This window comes from Dicentrarchus labrax, unplaced genomic scaffold (genome assembly GCF_905237075.1).
Source record: "Dicentrarchus labrax unplaced genomic scaffold, dlabrax2021, whole genome shotgun sequence".
Lineage (NCBI taxonomy): Eukaryota > Metazoa > Chordata > Actinopteri > Moronidae > Dicentrarchus > Dicentrarchus labrax.
This window is the reverse complement of record NW_026136720.1, coordinates 17,720,632-17,741,568: the sequence shown is the minus strand read 5'-3', so window position 1 is coordinate 17,741,568 and position 20,937 is coordinate 17,720,632. Positions and strand designations below refer to the sequence as shown.

The window sequence follows — 20,937 nt, the reverse complement described above, 5'->3', positions numbered from 1 at the left end:
TAAAAAAACAAGGAGACACCACTTCACTCAAGGTCTCAACTTTTATTTACAAAAGTTTAACTAAAAATCTAAAAGATGATATTTTCAAGCAGATTGATTACATCTCAAAATAAGACAAAAATGCATAATCTATATTTAAAAAGTCAGTATTGTCTATAAAGAACAGTGCTGCACTGAAAAACACCATATAGAGTTGGACCCTTTCAAGAATACTTCTGTAACATTTAGTGTTAGCTGCACTTGCAAATTCAGCTGCAACAAATACAGATATTGTCATTACAATACACTACATGTAAAAAAAAAAAAAAAACGCAGCTGAAGCTTCAAATTTGAATTATTCAGGTTTTCATAGAAACTATATCTTGTGTATAAGGCCCATCTGACTGTACTCATAATACTATAGGTATTTCACTGTAGCAGCATATCTGTTTTAGTAATTATGTATAACTAGCATTGAGTCTTCAATCCATGTTTCAGCAAGTGGAAAAGTGCCACCACGGGAAATTCTGTGTTTTATTGATAATACATAATAATCTACTTTTTTAATCAATAACAGTTACCATTATTTGATTAAACAACAGGATTAAAATAAAATGTGAAAATAAATTGTAGAGTTTTTCAATCCACTTGGACAGCTTTCTTCTTATTTCAAAGATTTGAAGTCTCTGTCCTGTCACTTCAGTGTTTTGTCATCTGTTGTTTCCGTTGAGGTGTCCGGCTGCTCCAATACCTCGTCCAGCTCCTTCACAAAGTGCTTAAGGGCATCTAGGCAGCGCTGTTTGATCTCCAACAGGTTCTCATCCAGCGGAGCCTGCAGCAGATTATCCAAACTGGGCTCCTTGGCCACCAACATCTTCACCACAGTGCGAAATGTCTCACAGTCCCGTCTGTAATGCTGCACATAAAACAATCACGTCAAGAATGTCAATATTTATAATGATACAAAAAAGTATATAGTAGGGATGAGCGAGTACACAATTATCTGTATCTGTATTTGAAATGAGCAGGGCGTAAACGGGATGCGAGTGGGAATAACTGGAAATCATTCATTTAAGACTGAAATTTATATAATTGATCAGAAGCTATATTTATTGGAAAACTATTTTAAAAATAGTTCAAAATTGAGCTTCAGAGGAATATTTTTGATCACCAAAGTATAGAAAAGTGTAGAGAACTATTTACAGAACAGGTTTTTTTTATGTAGAAGTTGCTATATTTATTATTAGAAAACAGATACTGGCACATTTTACTCTGATGATACTGGGGATTATAAAGCAAGTTATTCAAACATTTAATTTACTTCAAGTTGAAAATAAGCTTTTTTCTCATCTGATTATGATCATAAATATAGGCTCGTCAATCAAGTTGAGAGTGATGCAATCCTGTTTTTTTAATTTTGGTGAAGTGGTTACCTTTTAGTTTTGGATCAAACAGTGTGCCTTTAAGTATAGCTATGCCTTTATCTTAAACTACGAGAAATATCACTTCAATATCTTAAAGGTAGCAGGTTGTTACAAATTTCTGAACATGGAGCATATGTCAGCACAAAGCACACATTTTTCTATTCAAACTAACACTAGAACATATTTGTGTATTTGTTCTGAAAGTCACACCATGCACCTGTTGCTATGTTATGCACACAGAACATTTATATGCATACAGAATTAACAGTATATGAAAGGATATCCCATATTGTATAATTCAATAAGATCAACCCATCGAGCCCAAATGTGTACTATCCTCACAAATAAGGGAGCACCTCTGTCTGAGAGCTCTTTGAATTCTACAGACCGGCTCTTGAATCGACGCCTAACTGTGAACTTAATGAACCCAGTTCTGGTAAATTGGCATATTCCACCAAACAGGTGTGTGAATGTGTGTATGTGAGCCTATTCAAGTGCATGTCGGCCCATGACAAAGGGGACATGAGGTGTCGGAGTATGTTACTGGTGCTATAGCATTCCTTCACACCACATTGTAACAAGCTCTCACATCCCTCTCGGATTTTACTGCTGACCCAAAACGGCTGTTAAGTTCTTTATTAGAGTCCCAGGTGCAAGCTCACAACATCTTTATCACCTGGGGAGAGAAGGCTAAATGTGGGGCCCTGCGCTGAAGCCACCTAGAGGTTTAGGGCTACACCAGCCTGTCAAGGAACAGTCTGGGACATCAAGGTCCTCTAGGGTTGAGTTAATGCAGCCCAGATCACCTCTCCCCTCAAATTAAAGTCACTGGGGCAGACGTAAGGCTTCTCTGTGGTTTAAAACAACCACTCTCTTGGCCACTACAAGTAAGAAATCAAATCCAATTAGTAGTTAAGATTAGATACATGTCTATTTACAAAAACAGGCTATTACATGTGGCCATAGAGGACATATTTACCCCCACACAACGTATAATTTCTATAAAATATCTATTTTTTACAAATGATAAAGCTTTGTATTTTATTTATATCTTATCTGTAGGCAGGTGATCACTTCATTAGGTGAAAAACAGATTATTGGCTTCTATTGAGTTAATTATTGCATCAATTCTACTGTAATATCAGGAGATATGATCTACTTTTATTTTAATCACTAAACTGTGGCAGGTTCCTTAGAGAAACTGTACATGTGCGTCATGTTCAGACAGTATAACCATTTTGAGAACTTGTGCGTGAGTTGACAGTATCTTATCAAACATTAACTGTCTGTTAAATGCAATAAAACACAAGCCATCAGCTTTGGTAACTTTGAAAAGAAAAATGCTGCCTGTCAACTTAAATCAGTGTCCAGTCTTGAGCAGAATGTGAGGTTAACCGGTTAAACGGCTATATTCCAGGGTTCTGTCAGTTACGGGGAAATTTAAAACCACAACTGCTGTTTCTTCGCCTAGATACACATTACATAATGTGTATCTAGGCTAACTCATGACCGTGTATCCATCAGTTTGTATGGTGATCACAAGAAGGGTTGTAAATTCATTATATCACTGTCAAGTGACTTAACCATACTTGATGAGAATTTCATGAGGGCTTTGAGCAAGAAAGGTGCAATATCTGATTTACTGAGTATGAGAAATTAGATCAAATACAATCTGGCCTGTGAGTCTACAATATTTAAAGAAACAAGAAATATGCCACAGACAGTATCAAGATGATCTTTTCCATCAAAATCTGTGAGGGAGCTCGGTTGGGTGGTGCTTTGAACACACAGGAAAGGTCAAAGAAACAAAAATAATGTGACGTTCAGCTCGGAACAATAAGGATGGAAACAATTTGCCACATGGGAACCACTCTGTGTTTTCAAGCAAAAGGAAAGGTTCCATGTTAAAAAAGTTAAAGGGCTAAAAGAGAGGCTACTGAGAGAACCTGTTGTGGGAGAAAAGAAATTCCAAATGCACAAATGTATTGTGTGTCTCGGGCTAGGACCAAAGTATGCAAAATAAGCTTATGTAAAATTATAAAATTACACACACAAAACTTGGTGGGAGAAAATTAACATTCTCCATTTCGTGCTCTACCTGCTAATTACAACAAAGACAAAACAGACTGCATTGCCTCCAGCCCCCAGATCAGTTCAGTTCTCCTTCTTGGCTTTTTTAAATTAAATTTCTCTCCCTGATAATTCTCCTGCTGAACTAGTTACAGCATGTTCAGACAGTTCACAGTGCACACCTTTTTTTTTGTTCGTTCCCGCATCCCTAACCCACATTCTGTGCCATAGCACATTAATTTGGAACAATGTTTGCTCCAGTTACAGGGAAAAAGTTATCAAATGTCACAGTAGGGTAAAATAACTATTCTGACAATGAATATTAGAGCAACACGTTACTATCACTGTATCACAACATGCATTGTATACACAGAGAGGAAGGCATGTCACGTAAACTCCAACAGAAATATCCCAGACTGTGGGACATGTTTGGACTCAGGCTGATGATTTAATGTCTGCAGATCATGTCAAGCGAATTCGTGGCCCCACATAATGATAGTCTTCAGCCCCGACCACAACGAAGCAAGAGACGCACGACACGTGTGGCCGGCTAGGCTCAGGGTCAACACAGGTTTCCTTCTGTCTGCATACCGTATGAGCTGTCCTATCCCAGGCTACTCCGAACCTTTTTATATCAATTTAACATTACACACGCTAGATTTCAGGTGGATTTCTACACCAATGCCAGTTAGATTTCTCCTTTGATAAACATTTTCACTCAGTGAGCATTATTTGGAAGAGGCAAAAATTGGTTCCAGGTTAGAAGATGTGAGAGGAAACATAGGCTAAATGGGACACAAACATGTGGTCCATGTCCCACAAACCAGTACCCCTCTAATCACTTAGGGTTGATTATGTTTGCCATCTTTCAAAACAAAACCTTCCTAAGCTCTTACCAAGCTACAGCCTTTGTTGACAGTGATTACATTTTCACTTCATTATATCCCATATGCACAGTTTTACACACTTGAAAGCTTCAAAATAGGTAGAGGAAATGATGGTAAAAAGTGGCCTTATCATGAACTCTGTGCTCAGATTAAGAGATTTCCCTTGATGGTACTAGAGCTTAGAAGACTGTGAGCTATCATGTGCTTACATGGACATGACTATGCATATAAACCTGTGTGAGATGAAGACCATCACTCCGCATTTAAAAACAATTACGGGGTGACTTCAAACAGCCAGCTATTTTTGTAAAAACTGCTCCCATGTTACTTGAACAAACAGGAAGGGTGCTTTTGACCTGAGCGTGCTCTGTATGTTGTGAGAAAAGGTTGCACGGAGGTTCTGCCTAAGTTCCCTCCCTGGAGTGGGAGCCATGAACTGATCTTTAAGACTGATACTAAGGGGGCCACACAGGACGGGCTGGAACCCCAAGAGAAAGAGGAACACTAGGGCCCTTAAGGAGGGGCCTTAAAAAAAGTGGGATTCTGCCCAAATCGGATGTTTATGGAGGTCCAAATTGTGAAAATACTGACACGAGTGTGTGCTGGGATACCAGGTGGGGGTTGGGGGTTTGAGTGAGATTATACATAAGGCACTCACATGGACATTTACTGAGGCTCTGTTCAAATGAGCACTGAGGCAGGCAGGGGTCCTGCATAATAAGGGAAGTAGGGTAATGACTTGAGGGCTGGTACACATTAGGGGATATTAAAAGAGCCATTTTAATCACTCAAGCTGCAAACCGGACCTCTCGATGGAGGGGCTAATAGTTGAAATGGATATGTTTCATTTGTGCTGATTGAGATGATGAATGGACTCTGATAATCACTCCCAGGCACTAAGCTTAAGTTTTGAATGGATATTTTCTGAATTCCTATGTTGTTATTGTACATGCTCACATTTGCTCTGTGGTCAGTCCCAAGAATGATAAATTACGCCATTTTCCATCACAAAAAAAAAGAGAATGAGGTATTGTGATGGTTTACAAAAAAACTGCATGCTGGTCATTATGCCTTGAACATTTTGAAACATCTTATGACAAGCAGTCTCGTAAGCAGGGATGTTTACTGTGTCAATAAATTTATCTGAGGTTTCTAATTTCATTTAAAATCCTGAACACCCACAGAAAGTATGCATAACAACGAGTTCTTGGCAAAAAAAACAATGAGCTGTTCTGGTGTGACCAATCCATTTCCGACTGATCTGGCCCAATGCTAACAGAATTGTATACACAGAAAGAACTTGCTGATCAGAAAAATAGCATTTAGGAAAGACAAAAAGGGGGTGGAGTATTTAATTTTGGTTTAAGTGACATGCTTGTTTTACACCGCTGTGGATTGGAACCATTCCTTCAAACCACTTTAAGGATGTCTGAGATCCAGCTCTGCCCACCACTGATCTGCTCAGTTTGGAAATCCACAGCAGTGATGGATCAGCGTGTTTAACTGAGCCTGGGGCAGATGTTACAGTAAAGACATAGTAGAGGTTTCTACCTCTCACCACGTCTGTAGAAGCAGTTGGAAATGGCAGGGTAAGCATGTGTGTGCTAATGCCAAGAGACAAACCACACTGTGGGTGGGCTGCCTGCATCCTGCAGGGCAATTCCTCCCCTGCTTTAACGGGAACAGATAAGTGGCAGTGTAGTACAGAGCGAGGAAGGGGAGGGAAAAAAGTGCAACTCCAAATAGCAGGCCACAAGAGGCATCGCAACCTGGGGTGCTAAAGACTTTTCTGCTGACTTATCCTCCTTCTCTGCACCAAAAAAATTTCTCAAAAACAGTGAAATATTATGTGTGGCAAGCCTAAGGCGCATTTATGCACCTTTTACATCAACCCCTTGACTGTCAGCCACATCATAAAACCAGTGTAAAAAGGTTGTCTGGACACGACCCACCACGAGATCAGGGTAAAGCCCACATATGTAACACGGGGCAAATACACAAAGTAGGTGAACCCATTAGGGACTTCACTGTTGGGGCTACATGTTCCACCTGCAGTATACAAAACTGATATTGATTATAATAGATTTTTATACAAACAGAATTCTTCAGTATGTCTGTTATTTAACACTGTAGGGCACCACTTTAGTTTCTCTCAACAACTCCACCCTGACACTCCCTGACCTGTGTCCATGTCCTGTGTAACCTTGACTTGGAATATTTAGGGTCATCAGGTGTGGTGTATAAAAGTCAATCACTGGAAGAATGACTGCTATTTTTTATAACTGAAACGGACAGAATAAAGCAGATTGGAAGAAAGTGTCACTTAAAGCTCAAAGTTTGTAATGAAAACCAGGACAACAATCTCACCTCAGTGGAATAATAAAAACAAGATTTTAGAACTCAGTAATAGCTGACGCCTGGTTAAGATTAAGCTTTTTGTAGTATAGACCCAGTGATACTGATGGAGAAAAGTTCAGGTCTAACAAACCCAGTGGAGACCAGTTATATTATGGCGTGAGCAACAAAGAGTAAAGAGAATTCATAGAAGTTAGGTCGTTTTGTGGTGCAAATCTTATTACCGTCTCAATTTCCAGAGCCTTAGCCTTAATGGCCTCCAACCGGCGAGCCTTGAAGTCTTCCTCTGGTGTCAACTTTGGCTCCATGCTGGCAGCCACCACCTCCTCCGTCTCCGCTACAGATGCAGAAGTTTTTTCCTGGCGGACCAAAGGTTAAGGGTTACAGCTAAGGTCAGCAGGTTTAGAAGCTGGTTCTGATTTCAAAGTGTTTCAAATAGAGACAACCATGCTCTCTTACGAGTGTTGAGTTCTTGTTTTTGTATGTGTCATTATGTATGTCACATTATACATGTCACATGTTAATAGTAAACAGAAGTGAGGAACCATATACAGTACATAACTCTGATTAAAGGATCCTTACAGCCAAAGTAAATCAGGCATACTATACTATACTATACTATACTATATAACAGTTATACCTGCAGTTAAAGGAAACACAACCTAAATGTCAACAAATCAAAGAACCTATTCTTGTCTATGTTATTTTATACTTTACAGCACCATACTGGTAGTATTGCCCATTAACTACAAACAATGCACTGTAGATTATACATTTATCTGATTATACATTTATCTGTAAAATGTGTTTGGTGAATTTAAGGACACTTAAGAGTTTGTTGCTGCAAAGTGTTATATTCTATTACGAAGTTCATTACAATAGAAACAATATCAATATCTATCTATCAATACAAGACTGCGGTGATGTGGAAGCTGTTACATTAGGTGCAACAGTGCACATACCCAACCTACCGTTTGTGCAAAGTTGCTACTGTATTTTATTTTATTTTTCAACATGTTGCTTGTAAGAGCAATACTGGTTGAGATTGCCGCTTTTACCTTTGAAAATGCTGAGCTGTGAGGAGACTCCTCCACAGAGTTGCTGGGAGTGTGGCTTGTCGGCACAACGGGCTTATCTGTGAGGAAAATATCACAACAGATGGAAATGGAAAGAAGTGAGCAAACAAGAAGATAATCTTCATCACGACACCTATGGGAAATAACCAGATAAAGGGGGGAAACCATAAAAAGAAGTCGATCTAAATAAGTCACAAGGGAGACCGCAGCATTGTTTTATTTAATTTTGCTCCGTATTAAACAAACCCTGGCGGAGCATCCTGGTGAATCAGTGGTCTGGGACATATGCCACATTAACTGGAGCATCCCCAGTTCAAATATGGATAAGGACCTTAGTTGGATCTTATTGCTCTCTCTCTCTCTACACACAAGTTCCTTAGCTCTCTCCGCTGTGCTGTCTCATAACTGCAAACAGGAACAATTACTTTCTACAGTGAGACATCAAACAATCACTTGACTATCATCGTGAACAATCGTGAAGCCAAGGCATTAGGCAGCAGCTAAAAAACATAAATCACAGTTTTTTTTGTTTTTTTTAAATACTCCCTTGTCGGATCCTCCCACACAATAGTACTGGAGGAGTTCAGCTGTGTCTAAATTGAAATATTCTTCCTCCGCTGGCTCCAATGTGTCTAGAAAAAAAAACAAATATGGCCAAGTTGTTTGTTTTTACTGAAGGAATCTACCATAGTGATTAGAGTCAGCCAAGGTAGCGCACATGTGACTCTCTCATTCTCTGGGGAAAACTCCCAACACAGCAGAGCTAAGCTGGGGGCTCATGAGTATCCCCACACCTGCCCGACACCTCACACCCTCAGTGCTTTCCTGTTCGCAGATTTCTTAAACGCCATATACACAAGAAACCTGGTTTCCATATTTGGGGTAGGGGATTAGAGAAACCTGATCTCCCCGGCAAGATATCTCCTGGAAAATGCAGATTTCAATGCCCTGTATATGGCAGCTTCCTGTGTACAAAGAAAAACTAGAATACCACATCACCAAAATCCAATTTTTGAGTACTTTTTGTGGCCTAATTAGTATCCCAGATGGGAGTAGAGGTGGGAGGTACAACTGTTTTCTCACAGTTTTATTGCATCTTCAAAGGGTGGTACAAGATGAAGCCAAGACTTCAACACATTAATATGTTCATGCATCTTAGAAACCAAAGCACCGGAGAAATTACAGTCCACACAGCTTTGCCTCAGAGAGATAATATCGCTTATGAATTACATGTGAATCCATAAATTCCATTAGTTAAGCATTGCTAATTAAAGTTCTAAAGCCTGTAAAAGTCACAAAAGAAAGCATGTAAAATGACAGACCCAAAGTGATTTTGAAGACATCGTTAAGCCAACGCATTAACTGTTTCTCACTGAAGGAAAGGTCAGGTTCTGAATCCAAGCCAAACCACCTCAATAAACCAAGGGTATCCTTTTTCCCAGCCTCTAAAAGTGTGTGTGGTGTAGTGTAATTAACATAACGTGTTTCAGCACACCATGACCCTTCACATTACACACCTCCTCTGAAAACAGATGCTTCACCTGGAATGGCTTAATACCTTTAGACATTATAATTATACATATGCCTCTGTAAAATGGTAAAATGATCTCTATTGTTGTCATTACAGGGGGGTTGAACAGCTGCAAGGACAGACATTGTATTAGTGTATATAACTCCACTGTAGCATTCCCATTATCTATGCTTCTTCAGGTTTGGCATGCTGTGGCCAATCACAGAGTACTGGGGATTTCAGAGTGTCGCTTTATAATTGGCGGTCATAAGATCCCCCTCGAGTTGCAGGTCAGACATTTCCTTAAAACAGATCAGAGCTATACATGATAAATACAAAAAACTGCTACGACTCTTCCTGCTTGTCCGGTAGTACTTCACTTTAAGCCGATCACACTGTGATGTGACTGAGACTTTTTAAAATCTGTAAACTTGAGCTGTTCGAGATCCACTGAAACGTAAAACTTACGCTTTTTCTGGGACTGCTGGTGGCTGTAGCCTTTGTCCCTGTCGGGGGAGAAGCTCCTGTTGCTGGTGTTTGATCCAGACCGGACCGGTGGCTGGGCTTCCCTCCTTCCTGGCGAGCGGTCCCGTTTCACAGGCGGAGAGGTCCTATATTTATTGTGATCTTCTCTGTGAAAATAACCAACAATCAAGAAGTTCAGGATTCCGACAAACCCTTTCCGAAGTATAACGTTAAAAAATCTATAGGTTCTGTGCAGTAAATAGCGTCTTGCATTTATCTATTCGTATCTGCACCTGGTTGAGCCCATTCAGTGAGTGTGCTGCACTTAAAACAAGGGATATAATACTAGCCATGGGTTTCCTATTATGAAAAATATATATATGACATTTGACACTACTTTCTCTCAATACAATTAAAGAGTGGGGTGTAATTTCTGTGTTTGAATGTCAGTTAATACAATAACTTGTGGTCAATGTTCCTTACAGACTAATTTTGACCATTTTGATTGGAAGCCCACTTCCAGCAAAACTAGTCAACTGATTTCAAATCCTGTGTGCTGTGATAGTTGGCAGTTTGTTAAAAATGTATACTAGAAAACCATATGGATGCGAGGGCAGAGACTTGGCTTTTCGGTCTGGCACTGACCTTAGAGAAGGGCCTGACCCTCGACCTCTGTTGCGGTAATAAGTACCGGGTCTGCCACTGCTCCTGAAAAACATCAAAAATACAGACAAATCAATGACTGACAAAGCTGCTCTGCGACCTGACAACAACTGTTTGGTGAAGGAAAGTCCAGGCAAAAAAATGATAGATGAATGACGAGCATTTTAAGTGTAAATTCAAAATGCATAACATCCATCATTAGTGGTTTAAGAATTAAAAGGGTTCGGTCTATGTCAGTGACTGCCTTCAGATGGGTAATGGAAACAGAATAAATAGAACACAAAACCACAAAGACTTCAAAATTCAGACTCAGTGGGGCGCTGCGGCACGCTGATCAATTTGTGGAATGGAGGCAATCTTCTACTTTGGCACAAGCAACAGTTGGCTAAAAGTTGAACCAATTTTGGTCTCTTTCACTATTATCTGTTTTCAGCTGTAGGCAGGGACATGATTACGCCTAAACACAGAGCTGAAGTCACAAAGCACTGTCAGCAAACCTGTTATTCAACCATTTAATGACCCATTTCTGAGCATTTGTCTGACATGTCATAAGGCCCAATACAAGCTAAAATTTTTGTTCACTGCATCTCATTTTTACGATCACCCAGATTCAAAGCTTATGTCAGAACAACCTTTAAGCCCAGAGGTATAAATGTCCCAAAGGCACCTGGTTGTCACGACCTCTGCCTGAACTCAACATCTCAAACAAAGAGCAGGTCTAACAAGGACTCAGACTTTTACGACTCAGGGTCTGTTTGAAGTAGCCAAGACTCGGCCTGCCATTTGCCAAACACTAAATTGCCATCCATACAGTGCAGTACACAACTAACATCAAAAGGCTACTGATAGAAAGAAAAAGTTGTGTACTGGAAACTTCTATAGAGTAAATTAAAGAATAATTTATTAAACATTCACTCAGAAATCAGTCACTAAGAAATTACCATTATCATGAAGCCTGCTTTATATTTTAAATACCTACACAAATCAAAAACACACCTGGATTAAAGATAACAACAAACTGATAAAAAGGTTAGTTTACAAGTTTACAAAAACAGGACAAAGCTTAATTGAGCATGGTAGCCTTTGACTGTTCATTAAGAGAGTGGCTAATAACTTGGAGCTGTACATCAGGCAGTTAATCCATTTCATAATCCCTGGGTAAAACCTCCATATGGGAGCATGGCATGCCCAGCTTGGGCTAACAGAACCCAGAGTGCCTGGAGTTTCTGTCGTGTGCTAGGATTGAGAGAGTCGTTTTATGCCCACTTGTCAACATGGCAAATGCAGCACCTTGTGCAACAGAGGTTCCTACAGTCAGACTTCCTGCCTTGCTGTCTGGGAGACAGGATGAGGGGAGAGGCAATCAGCTGCCTCCTGACAGGAGAAGCTGAAGCATAAACTTTATCTAAACCTATTCTGATAGAAATGATGGAGCATTGTTATTGGAGTGCCATTAAAGGACAAGACAGGGTCATTTTCAGTACAGTTTTTGGTCGTAATCATTCCTCCTGTTAGCACTGGCTACTGAAAGATCCCTTCCTTATGTGCTTCCAATGTAAATAATGGAGGTTAAAATCCTCCGTGGTTCATTCCAAGGTTAATCTGAAGTTAAAATGAAGCTTCAGTAATCTGAGTTAGTTAAAGTCCTTTACTAGAGAATTCCTTCTTTGGGTTTCCTGCGGTGGGGAGAAAATAACACAAAAACTGTAACTTTGGAAAATACTACGTTTTGTTGATTAACTGTTATTGAGGCTCATTTACTTCAGATTAAACTTTAGAATGTATTTTTACACAGGACTTCTCACACATACAGTATAGTCATACCGCACAAATCAATTGTCCAAGTTTTACAAAAAAAAAAAAAGTTGAAAACTAAAACTAGAGCCTGAAAAGTTGCAATATAATGTTGCTTCCATGTACTCTGTTAACACCAAAAGCACTATGATAAATCTAAATTTTCAATCCACCGGGGTGAACAAACACTCCATCAATAAAGTGTGAATGTCGCCTCTGAATGTCTACCAAATCATGTGCAAAATTATTCACAGACAAAATAAAAATCTGTGTATTTTTGATGTGTGATGAATAATGATTCCATAGGTATCCAGAAAACACAAAAACTAAGGTCTATTCAATGAGTCTACATTTACAGTATAGGTAGGTAATATACATTTAACAGTAAGCATGTCTTCACACAATAATTTGCTATGTAGCAATGGATAGCAACAGTTTTAAAGGTAATCTGACACTATACATTTGAATTTAATGCAGAAAGGACTAAAAGAGACACAAGACATACACTGCTCAGAATATCTGAGATGTGTGTGAGTGTTTGCCTGAAGAGGGAGTGGTCTAGCTGTTTTCCCTCTCAGGGTGGGGTAAGGGGTGTGGGTGGGGGTGGGGTTGTTTGGCTGAGTGAGTAGACACTAGTGCCCTTTGTCCCCCCTCTCTAGCCTGGTATGACTCCTGGAAAGTGGAGCCCGGGCCTGTAAAGTGTTGGTATGTTGAAGTGGCCAGGGTGAGAAGAGTGTCTGTTGATGTAGCAGTTATAACTGCTGGACTTAGCTGCTCTGTGTGGGGTTAAGCTCTCGAGCTTACGTTAAGAGCGGTCACAGATAATTGAAAAATGCTTCCTAAATTTATTTTCCAAAAGTGGTACAGTTATAAGCTGGGTTAACCCATTTTTTCTCACTGATAATACATGCAAAAAAAGTTGCACACCATGAGGGTCTTTAAACTTCAACAATCAAACTAATAATGTTCATATTTTAAAAGATTAGACTCTGCCTCCACCTAGTGGTCAGTTTGATGCATTACATAAAGATTCAGTAAAGCAGCTGACAATCTGAGATAATTAGGACGTGTCACATAATAATGATTTAATAGAATCAAAATAATTACCTTGAGCTTAACTGATGCCTCAGATCATCCCTGCCATAACACTGTTGGGAGTACGTGCCCTCCTGAAAACAAAATCACAATTACAGCAATCTTAATCTTAATCTCTCCTCGGATTGGAAAACTGTGCAAATGAGGATATGAAGATTATTGTGTATGACGTTGTTGGGAACAAAAAGGCATACAAACAATTAAACAAATGCTATCTAGCATTTTGTTGTTCACTTTATATATAACTTTATATATTCAAGATACAAGTTTAATATCCATGCATACCGAGCTTATCTTACATTTCTTGAGGGGGAAGAATTTCTGCGGAAGTTAGTGTTGTCATCAAAGTATCGACGATCACTGGGCGGGTAACTGCCTTCGTCGTGACATTCTCTTGAGTCCTGGTAATTTCGAGGACCACCATACCACTGGCCATCATTAAAGCCTCTGTCAAATTCTATCCCTGGCCGATGTATAGAGCTCCTCTTTTCAACAATATTGACAACTCGATGGACTGTCACCTGAAATGAGACAATGTAATATTTTATATGTCTATATGTTCAGCCTTAGCAAAGATTTGACTTAATAATAACTCAACATAGTAGATAGCATGCTGTTCAAAGAGCTACAGATTTCAGTGTAGATAGTATCTCCGTCGAAAAACTTCAGGGCTTTAAAAATAGTTGTTCTCTACACAAAATTTGAATGAAAAATGTTTGGAAGTACCCCTATTTTAAACCTTAACATTACATATCCCTATGACAACAATTGACATTAAATTGTCTAAATTTAAATTATAATGTTACAAGTAATTTCTCATTAAGACCTGGATCATTTAATGCTGCCCTACTCCAATAAAGATGTCTCAAGAGACTAATCTCTGCAGTCTAAAATCAATATCCCCCTAAACAGTGACTTATAAAAGAAGAAAAAGTGAATGAATACTGCCATAAATACCTACCTCATGATAGCAAAGCCTGTTAACTAATCAGTTCTCCCTACTAATGGCCAAAGGGGTTTAGTCAATCCAATATATTTTGGCCATGCAAAACAACATTTTCCTTTACCTCTCTTGAATCCATTGCTGAGAACTGCTCTTCATATGCCTCTCTAATTGATTTTCGACCACGTTGATATGCCACTGCAAAAAAAGAAGTGTGTGGCACTGAGTATGAGTTCAAAGTACAGCTATGAAGTCACTTTTGAACTGTGCAGAACATGTAACAAAGCTTTGATTTGACACACAGGCAGTCAAGACAATGGCCTTACTGAGTGCACTTATTGAATAATACTATGGTACATTAGTGCTGTGTCTTTATCAGCAGTGGACTACGCAGTGCAGGAATGCCTTGATGCAAAGTGTTAGGTTTCCTCTCCACCATGGTGAAGCCACATATTGGAGTTCCTCTGACAGTGGGCCAACAGAGGCAGGCTTTGCTCTGTTGGCTGTAGGTACCCTGCATAAGACCACTGAGGTGTTAATAGGGTTTGGGAGGTAGAAGCTGTTGGCTGACCACCTCTCCAGCTGTCATTTAGGCTTGCAAAGCCAACCCACATAATTAATTTCACTAAAGGCGTTCTGGCAACACTCAATAGGCATGTACTCGGGACAGACATCATTTCAAGTAGGCTCTACAATAGATGATTGATGCTGACAGTTTTCTCCTTCACTACATTGTCATGACCCCACTCTTATACATGCTTGGGCAAATGCATCACTCACTGGCCTGTCAGTAGTCTTTTCTTCCAACTTTTCTAAATGATAAAACTCTGCAGCAGTGAAATATGGAGTTGAATGAATATGTGGTGGAAAAATAAGCGATGTCATCAGAGAATTGTATTTTAGTATCTACAAGAATGGCATATATGTACATCCAAATTTAGTGTGCACAAACATTACAGTACTTCATCACTGAGGTGATTACTCATGTCATCAGCAACAGTCTGCATAGTCCACTGATTGGTTTGCAGCCTCCTTGATTAAGTTTTTCTCACTGGATGTTTTCTAGACTAAAATCCTATAATAAAAACAGGTCTCCTGAGATTTGGACTGACTAGTGGCTGAAATTACCTCTCTCATCAAACCAAAGAAGTACCAATGTAGGAGCAGGAGGCTACAGAGACAGGTAACAATGAATCCATCCTCCCGTAACACTGACATCTTAAGACACTGGTAAATGCGCACAGGACAAAGCACTACAACTCTGTGTACAGGCTCATACTGACTTGCAGTCCAGTTCGAGGTTAAAGTCTGAATGAAAGACTACTAATAACATTGTTATGCTTGTAAAACGTAAAACTTACTGTTGAACGAATGATTTTGGTTCACTGTCTGGTGTGCCCAAGATGTCTCTGTAGAGCGTGACAAACCTATAAGAAGGATAAAGAGTATAGCCTTGTTTATCTGACCTGGCATAGGCATATTTACAGTCGACCACTCTGGACACACAGGAACAACAGTCTTATAGCACACACACACACACACACACACACACACACACACACACACACACACACACACAAGCTCAGTTCAACAACATTTCTACACCATCCCCACCCACAACTCTGCTATAACTGGGTGTCATTCACATATCCCTGAGGAGACAGTAGTCTGGTAGTAGTAGCTTTTGACATTCCACAAGTCATTTATTTAAGCCACTCCTTCAAGTATTTGCAGTTGTTATGAACACTTAACTAATGGGTCCTCTCCCACAACCATACTTCACTTTCAGACGGTGACTTCTTGAAGAGGGGGGGGGTACTTGTTATATTTTAACTTAAAGTAGTCAAAATGTCAAAGAGAAACATTTAAAGAGCGATAGATAAAGTACGAGTGAGAGCCACTGCTCTTTGCTGAAATGCATGTTGTTATTATGACTGGATGATGAAGGTCTATGGCGTTAGCATTGCTGTTAGCACACCTACGCAGTTAGCATCACAGAACAAGAGAAAGTCGAAAGATACTGACTTACCAAAGAATGATTTGATTTTGAGCTTCACATATTTATCCTACTGCTGAAGGGACACTTCTACTGTAATCCAAAACAATCCAGACTCTCTCTTTATGTACATGTGCAAGTAAAACCAAAACAACCCTAGCTACAGAGCCAGGCACAGCTCCAGGATACACCACTGGACATAACTCCATCAGCACTGTTGTAGTTCCTGTCTGCTCTTCTTCGCTGAACAACGTGCTTTAAGAAAAACAGTGCGCTGCCCCCCTCTGGTGGCGACTGGTGGTAATGTCCAAACTTGATAGTGGTCGGGGTTAGAGGAAAACCTTTTATTTCAGTGAAGTAGCAATAACTTAATTTAAAAATAAACAGTCAAAAGATAGAAATATTGAAATTGAAGTATCAAAAATACTAATTATTATTCAATACACTGTTTATGTAGGCCTGTGGTGAATATAGTACCACTTTATTTTTGTTTTTCGTATTTCATATTGTAGATGCTCATAATGAAGATAATAGTCTAGTGTTTTTTTAAGCTTAACTATCTATACTATGTATATGTAACTTGTTGCTGTGACAATTAAGTTCCCTGTGTGGGAAATACACAAGTATGTAGCCAGTAAAAAAAAATACATGACTCAAGTCTTCAAACACAGAAAAGAAAGAGAAAACATCCCACACTAATCTCTATGAATCAGTGTCAGCTCTGTGGCAAATCCCATCCTACACACGTTAGTAGTCTCTCCAGTTTTTGTGCACATTTTCTTACTTTCCCATCCCTCATTAAAGCCCGTGTACGTGCTCACCCACTCTCCCATACCACGCTGTAAATTCTACAAAGCGCCTTTCATCATCGCTGTGTCACATTTGCCGTCTCTGTTGTGATTACATTGAAAGTGATTGGGTGAATCCGCATCACGTGACCGTCCTTCTAGAGGACTTTCCGCGACAGCTGAGAAGCAGCTAAATGCGTTTTTTCACCTGTAACACTGAGCCTTTTCAACTCCGGCGAGTCCAAGTTTCTTAAAATGGGAGACAAGAAGAGCCCCACAAGGTAAAACTGTCGCTAGTGTGTCTGAATGAAGACTTTATGGGGCCGTTTGGTAACAGAAAGCTCGGTGAATGGATGGAGCTCTTTTACTGAACTGTTCATGGCGGCTGGGGTTGCTGCTTTAACACCGTGCAACTGTGGAAACTGAAAGCTCCCTCTTCCTTAATGACTGACTTCTGAGTTACACTCGTGTCTTTCCTGTTCGGTCAGTCTTTATCTAACAAGGTTTCTTTGAAATGCGTTCGCTTGTTGAAAATGTGACGTTATTACTGTGTTTTTGTTTTGTTTTTTTTGTTTTGTTTTTTTATCTGAAGGCCAAAGCGACAACCCAAGCCCTGCTCCGACGATGGGTACTGGGACTGTAGCGTCTGCACGTTCAGGAACAGCGCTGAGGCGTTCAAGTGCTTGATGTGTGATGTTAGGAAGGGGACTTCAACTCGGTAAGAATAACTGTGGCTGTTCATTTTAAAGCGAATAGAAGAACACCGAAGAACTATTTTTAATTGTCCATCGCATTATGTTTTTTTTTTTTTTTTTTTAAAGTACACCCACTTGCAGGTTTGTTAAGGACACCTACGACAGCACTGCAATACGTCTTCATCAAGGGGTTTAATGTTCAGTTGTTATTGATTTATTAACTTTATGGACATTTCAGAGACTGTAGTCCTCAGTATTTTTTCTGTTTACAGATTTCCCCACTTTTGTTTTATTCATAGCCATTGGAGGCCATTAAAACTTTCCTTAAAGTGAGGGGGGAATGCAGAAAATGCATATCAACAGTTGACTGAATGAATAAAATCTGAAAAAAAATCAAAGTATTCTTGTGTCCAGTCAAAATTGACAGTTGTTGCCAGGACTTTGACTTGGGTATTTTTGCCCTATTGTAGTCCATTACTACAGACTTTGCAGATTCCTGCAGTGGGTGGACAGTAAAATCACTAACTTTGGAAGATACACGCTTGGTTTAACAAACACAGACTGCTGACTGCTAACTTCAGATAAACTCAAAGTACTTTACACAGAATGGGGACGGTGGATTCTGTCGCCCATCACTTGTATTGGAACTGCATTAATAAGGGGTCTCTTCATGGCCAGGAGAAATGATTACAGCAAGCAAAACCTGTTTCATTGTATATATGACTGCTGTGTTAAGACAGTCAAAAGCCTCATTTCTCTTGGTCATACTGAACAGTTACACAGTTGTCAGTTCAAGCCACAAGCTCAGCCTACTTGCAGCTTCAGTGATTTAAAATTAACTATGAGGCCAACTAACTTTTTTTTTTTTTTTTGGTCTCTTTCAGAAAACCACGGCCTGTTTCTCAGCTGGTTGCACAGCAAGTAAACCAGCAGTTTGCACCACCCACACACCCCAAAAAGGAGAAGAAAGAAAAATCAGAGAAAGACAAGAGTGATAAAGAACCAACACTGAAAAAGAAAAGCCATAAAAAGTTGAGGTAAGGATGAATTCATGAATGAATGAATGAATCTCTGATCTTGTTTCCACCAGTGAATTATTAAGTATCCACCAAGCAGTTTTCAAATCCTGCTTCTGTTTGTCTCTTCACCAGGCCCAGATTAAAAAACATAGACAGGAGCAGTGCCCAGCACCTAGAGGTCACGGTTGGAGACTTGACTGTAATAATCACAGACTTTAAAGAGAAAGCCAAACCCATTTCCACATCAACAAGTGCTGCCTCAGCAGACCAACACAGTCAAAGTGGCTCAAGCTCTGATAACACTGAACGAGGGGTCTCCAGATGCTCTTCGCCCCACGGGGAAGGCTCGTCGGTTAACGGGGAAACTCACTAACCTTCACACTTCACACTTACAGTCTGCACAACCTGTTCTTCTGCACTCTCAACAGCCTCAACCAGAGATCAAACTTCAACATGCACGTTTTTTTTTGTTTTTTTTAAATAATACTATAAATGCCAATATGATAGCATCCTCTTCCACTTGGGGTTGTATTGTCCACTGCCTTCCAATGATGGTAAAGAATTCAGGAGTCAAGATGTATGCTGTACGCTCAATTCAAAGAACTGTCGCAGCAAGATCCATCACGATGAACTGAAAAGAGGAATTAGCATTAAAACCTGGATGTCAGTGGAACTGTGCCATGCGTTGTGGTGACTTTTGTTTTAACCACTCAGTGTCACAACTCAGTTGGTCATTGCCGCACAGAATAAATGATACGTTATGAAAGAAAATACGAAGATGACATCTCAGAATTGTAGTCTGTCCTTGAGTTTTGTTATCATTGTTTGCACTTAATGGCATCCTATGTTCTGGTTCATGATAACATTTTGTTTTTAGCATTATTTCCACTTTGCCATTATCAGTAAATCATAACACTGTCAGCCACTGGCCTTTATCCAGCTCTCATTTTATACTGTCTAACATTTGAGTAAAAATATTGAATAATTATTCTAACTATGCTTCTCTTCTAGAATGGTTTATATTGTAAAATAATGTTAAATAAAATAAGTTGTAGATACTGAGACATGTTTTTATTTTTCATCATAAACAGGAATGGGTTGTAAGACGCATTGATTTCATTCAAGTTCCCTTTATCGGAAAACAAAACTTTTAAAGTTATCGGCTTTAGCATTTCCATAGGTACTGGGTTGTATTTTTGAATTTGAATGGTTTTCCCATCATGACTGACATGTTCTGTAAAGGCAACACATGAAATAGACAATAGAGTTTGTATTTAACTTGTGTTGCCAGTTCAGGTCTGTCAATGAGTTGCCCAGACTTCACTGTACTGTGTGTGTGTGTGTGTGTGTGTGTTATTAACTTTCACCCTGTTTTTTTTACATGTGTTGTGGTTGTAGTGAAAAATTCCTCTTGAGAGGAAGGCCCTAAAAGCAGCGGTGGAAACTTAACTACATGAACTGTACACTATAAATATAACTTGAGTATTTTCCACCTACTACTTTTATACTTTATACCATTACATTTATTTGACAGCCCATGTACTTTGGACGTTCAAACTTTACAAACAACATGTGATCACTTATACATTATGATTCATTGTTATAGATTTTACATCATTTAAGTGATGCTTACACAATGTAATCAGTAATTACAATCCAGTGATACCTTTGATACTTAAAGTAAACCATGCTGACTTCTGTGCTTTGACTTTCGTTGGTGGACATGTACCTGTACACACCACCTCCACAGTCCTCATGGTTTTAACTACCACATGCCAAGAGCTTTGGGTTAATACTGTTAAAGAGTCACCTCTTCTATGTAGCACAATGTCTGACCGTGTGCTCCGCAATGGTTCCCATGCTGTGCGACACATGAATGATGTACTTACTTATTCACCAAGCTTTGTGTCAGCTACCTGGCCGTAGGCTCAGTTTACAGATGTAAAACATGTAGTTTATCTGTGAATGTACGAGCACTGCACTGACAGATGAAAGGTCAAACTGAAACACACGTGAAACACAAGTGGGTGGAGCGGAAAACTGTAAACACCAACTGTGCTCTCTCCGGCTTACCTTCTGACTTCATTTATGAGATAGATGAGTTAGCTGGGTCGTACATCAAATGGTGGATAAGATCAACAAAAATGTCCCCTTGACGCACAGAACTTGAAACGCAAA

General features: G+C 39.6%; 2 protein-coding genes across 4 annotated transcripts; one reads left to right on the top strand and one right to left on the bottom strand.

The window, feature by feature from the left end:
• Positions 1–22: 22 nt before the first annotated feature.
• On the bottom strand, positions 23–20,931 carry LOC127353290 (periphilin-1). Of its 2 annotated transcripts, none has more exons than XM_051382417.1 (10): positions 20,833–20,931; positions 15,623–15,688; positions 14,386–14,459; positions 13,618–13,839; positions 13,331–13,392; positions 10,412–10,474; positions 9,770–9,933; positions 7,774–7,850; positions 6,940–7,074; positions 23–895 (listed from the first exon to the last, which is right to left on the bottom strand). In XM_051382417.1, exons 1-10 carry the CDS (start codon positions 20,843–20,845, stop codon positions 674–676), a joined length of 1,098 nt encoding a protein of 365 aa, XP_051238377.1. In that variant the 5' UTR covers positions 20,846–20,931; the 3' UTR covers positions 23–673. The 2 variants fall into 2 exon arrangements, with proteins under 2 accessions (XP_051238377.1, XP_051238378.1); XM_051382418.1 differs by lacking the exon at positions 20,833–20,931 and adding an exon at positions 16,291–16,493.
• LOC127353297 (YY1-associated factor 2) lies at positions 17,172–19,821 on the top strand. Of its 2 annotated transcripts, XM_051382426.1 has the most exons (4): positions 17,172–17,326; positions 17,638–17,763; positions 18,625–18,777; positions 18,892–19,821. In XM_051382426.1, exons 1-4 carry the CDS (start codon positions 17,301–17,303, stop codon positions 19,130–19,132), a joined length of 546 nt encoding a protein of 181 aa, XP_051238386.1. In that variant the 5' UTR covers positions 17,172–17,300; the 3' UTR covers positions 19,133–19,821. The 2 variants fall into 2 exon arrangements, with proteins under 2 accessions (XP_051238386.1, XP_051238387.1); XM_051382427.1 differs by lacking the exon at positions 17,638–17,763 and having other exon boundaries at positions 17,180–17,326.
• Positions 20,932–20,937: the final 6 nt, after the last annotated feature.

Bases quoted from the DNA above. Each gene is read 5' to 3' on its own strand.
- LOC127353290 (XM_051382417.1), bottom strand. The intron at 13,840-14,385 runs GTAAAGGAAAAT...GTCTCATTTCAG, and splicing joins CAGCAATGGATTCAAGAGAG to GTGACAGTCCATCGAGTTGT. The intron at 9,934-10,411 runs GTCAGTGCCAGA...TTATTTTCACAG, and splicing joins GGGTCAGGCCCTTCTCTAAG to AGAAGATCACAATAAATATA.
- LOC127353297 (XM_051382426.1), top strand. From the start codon at position 17,301: ATGGGAGACAAGAAGAGCCCCACAAG. The intron at 17,327-17,637 runs GTAAAACTGTCG...TTTTATCTGAAG, and splicing joins GACAAGAAGAGCCCCACAAG to GCCAAAGCGACAACCCAAGC. The intron at 17,764-18,624 runs GTAAGAATAACT...GGTCTCTTTCAG, and splicing joins AGGAAGGGGACTTCAACTCG to AAAACCACGGCCTGTTTCTC.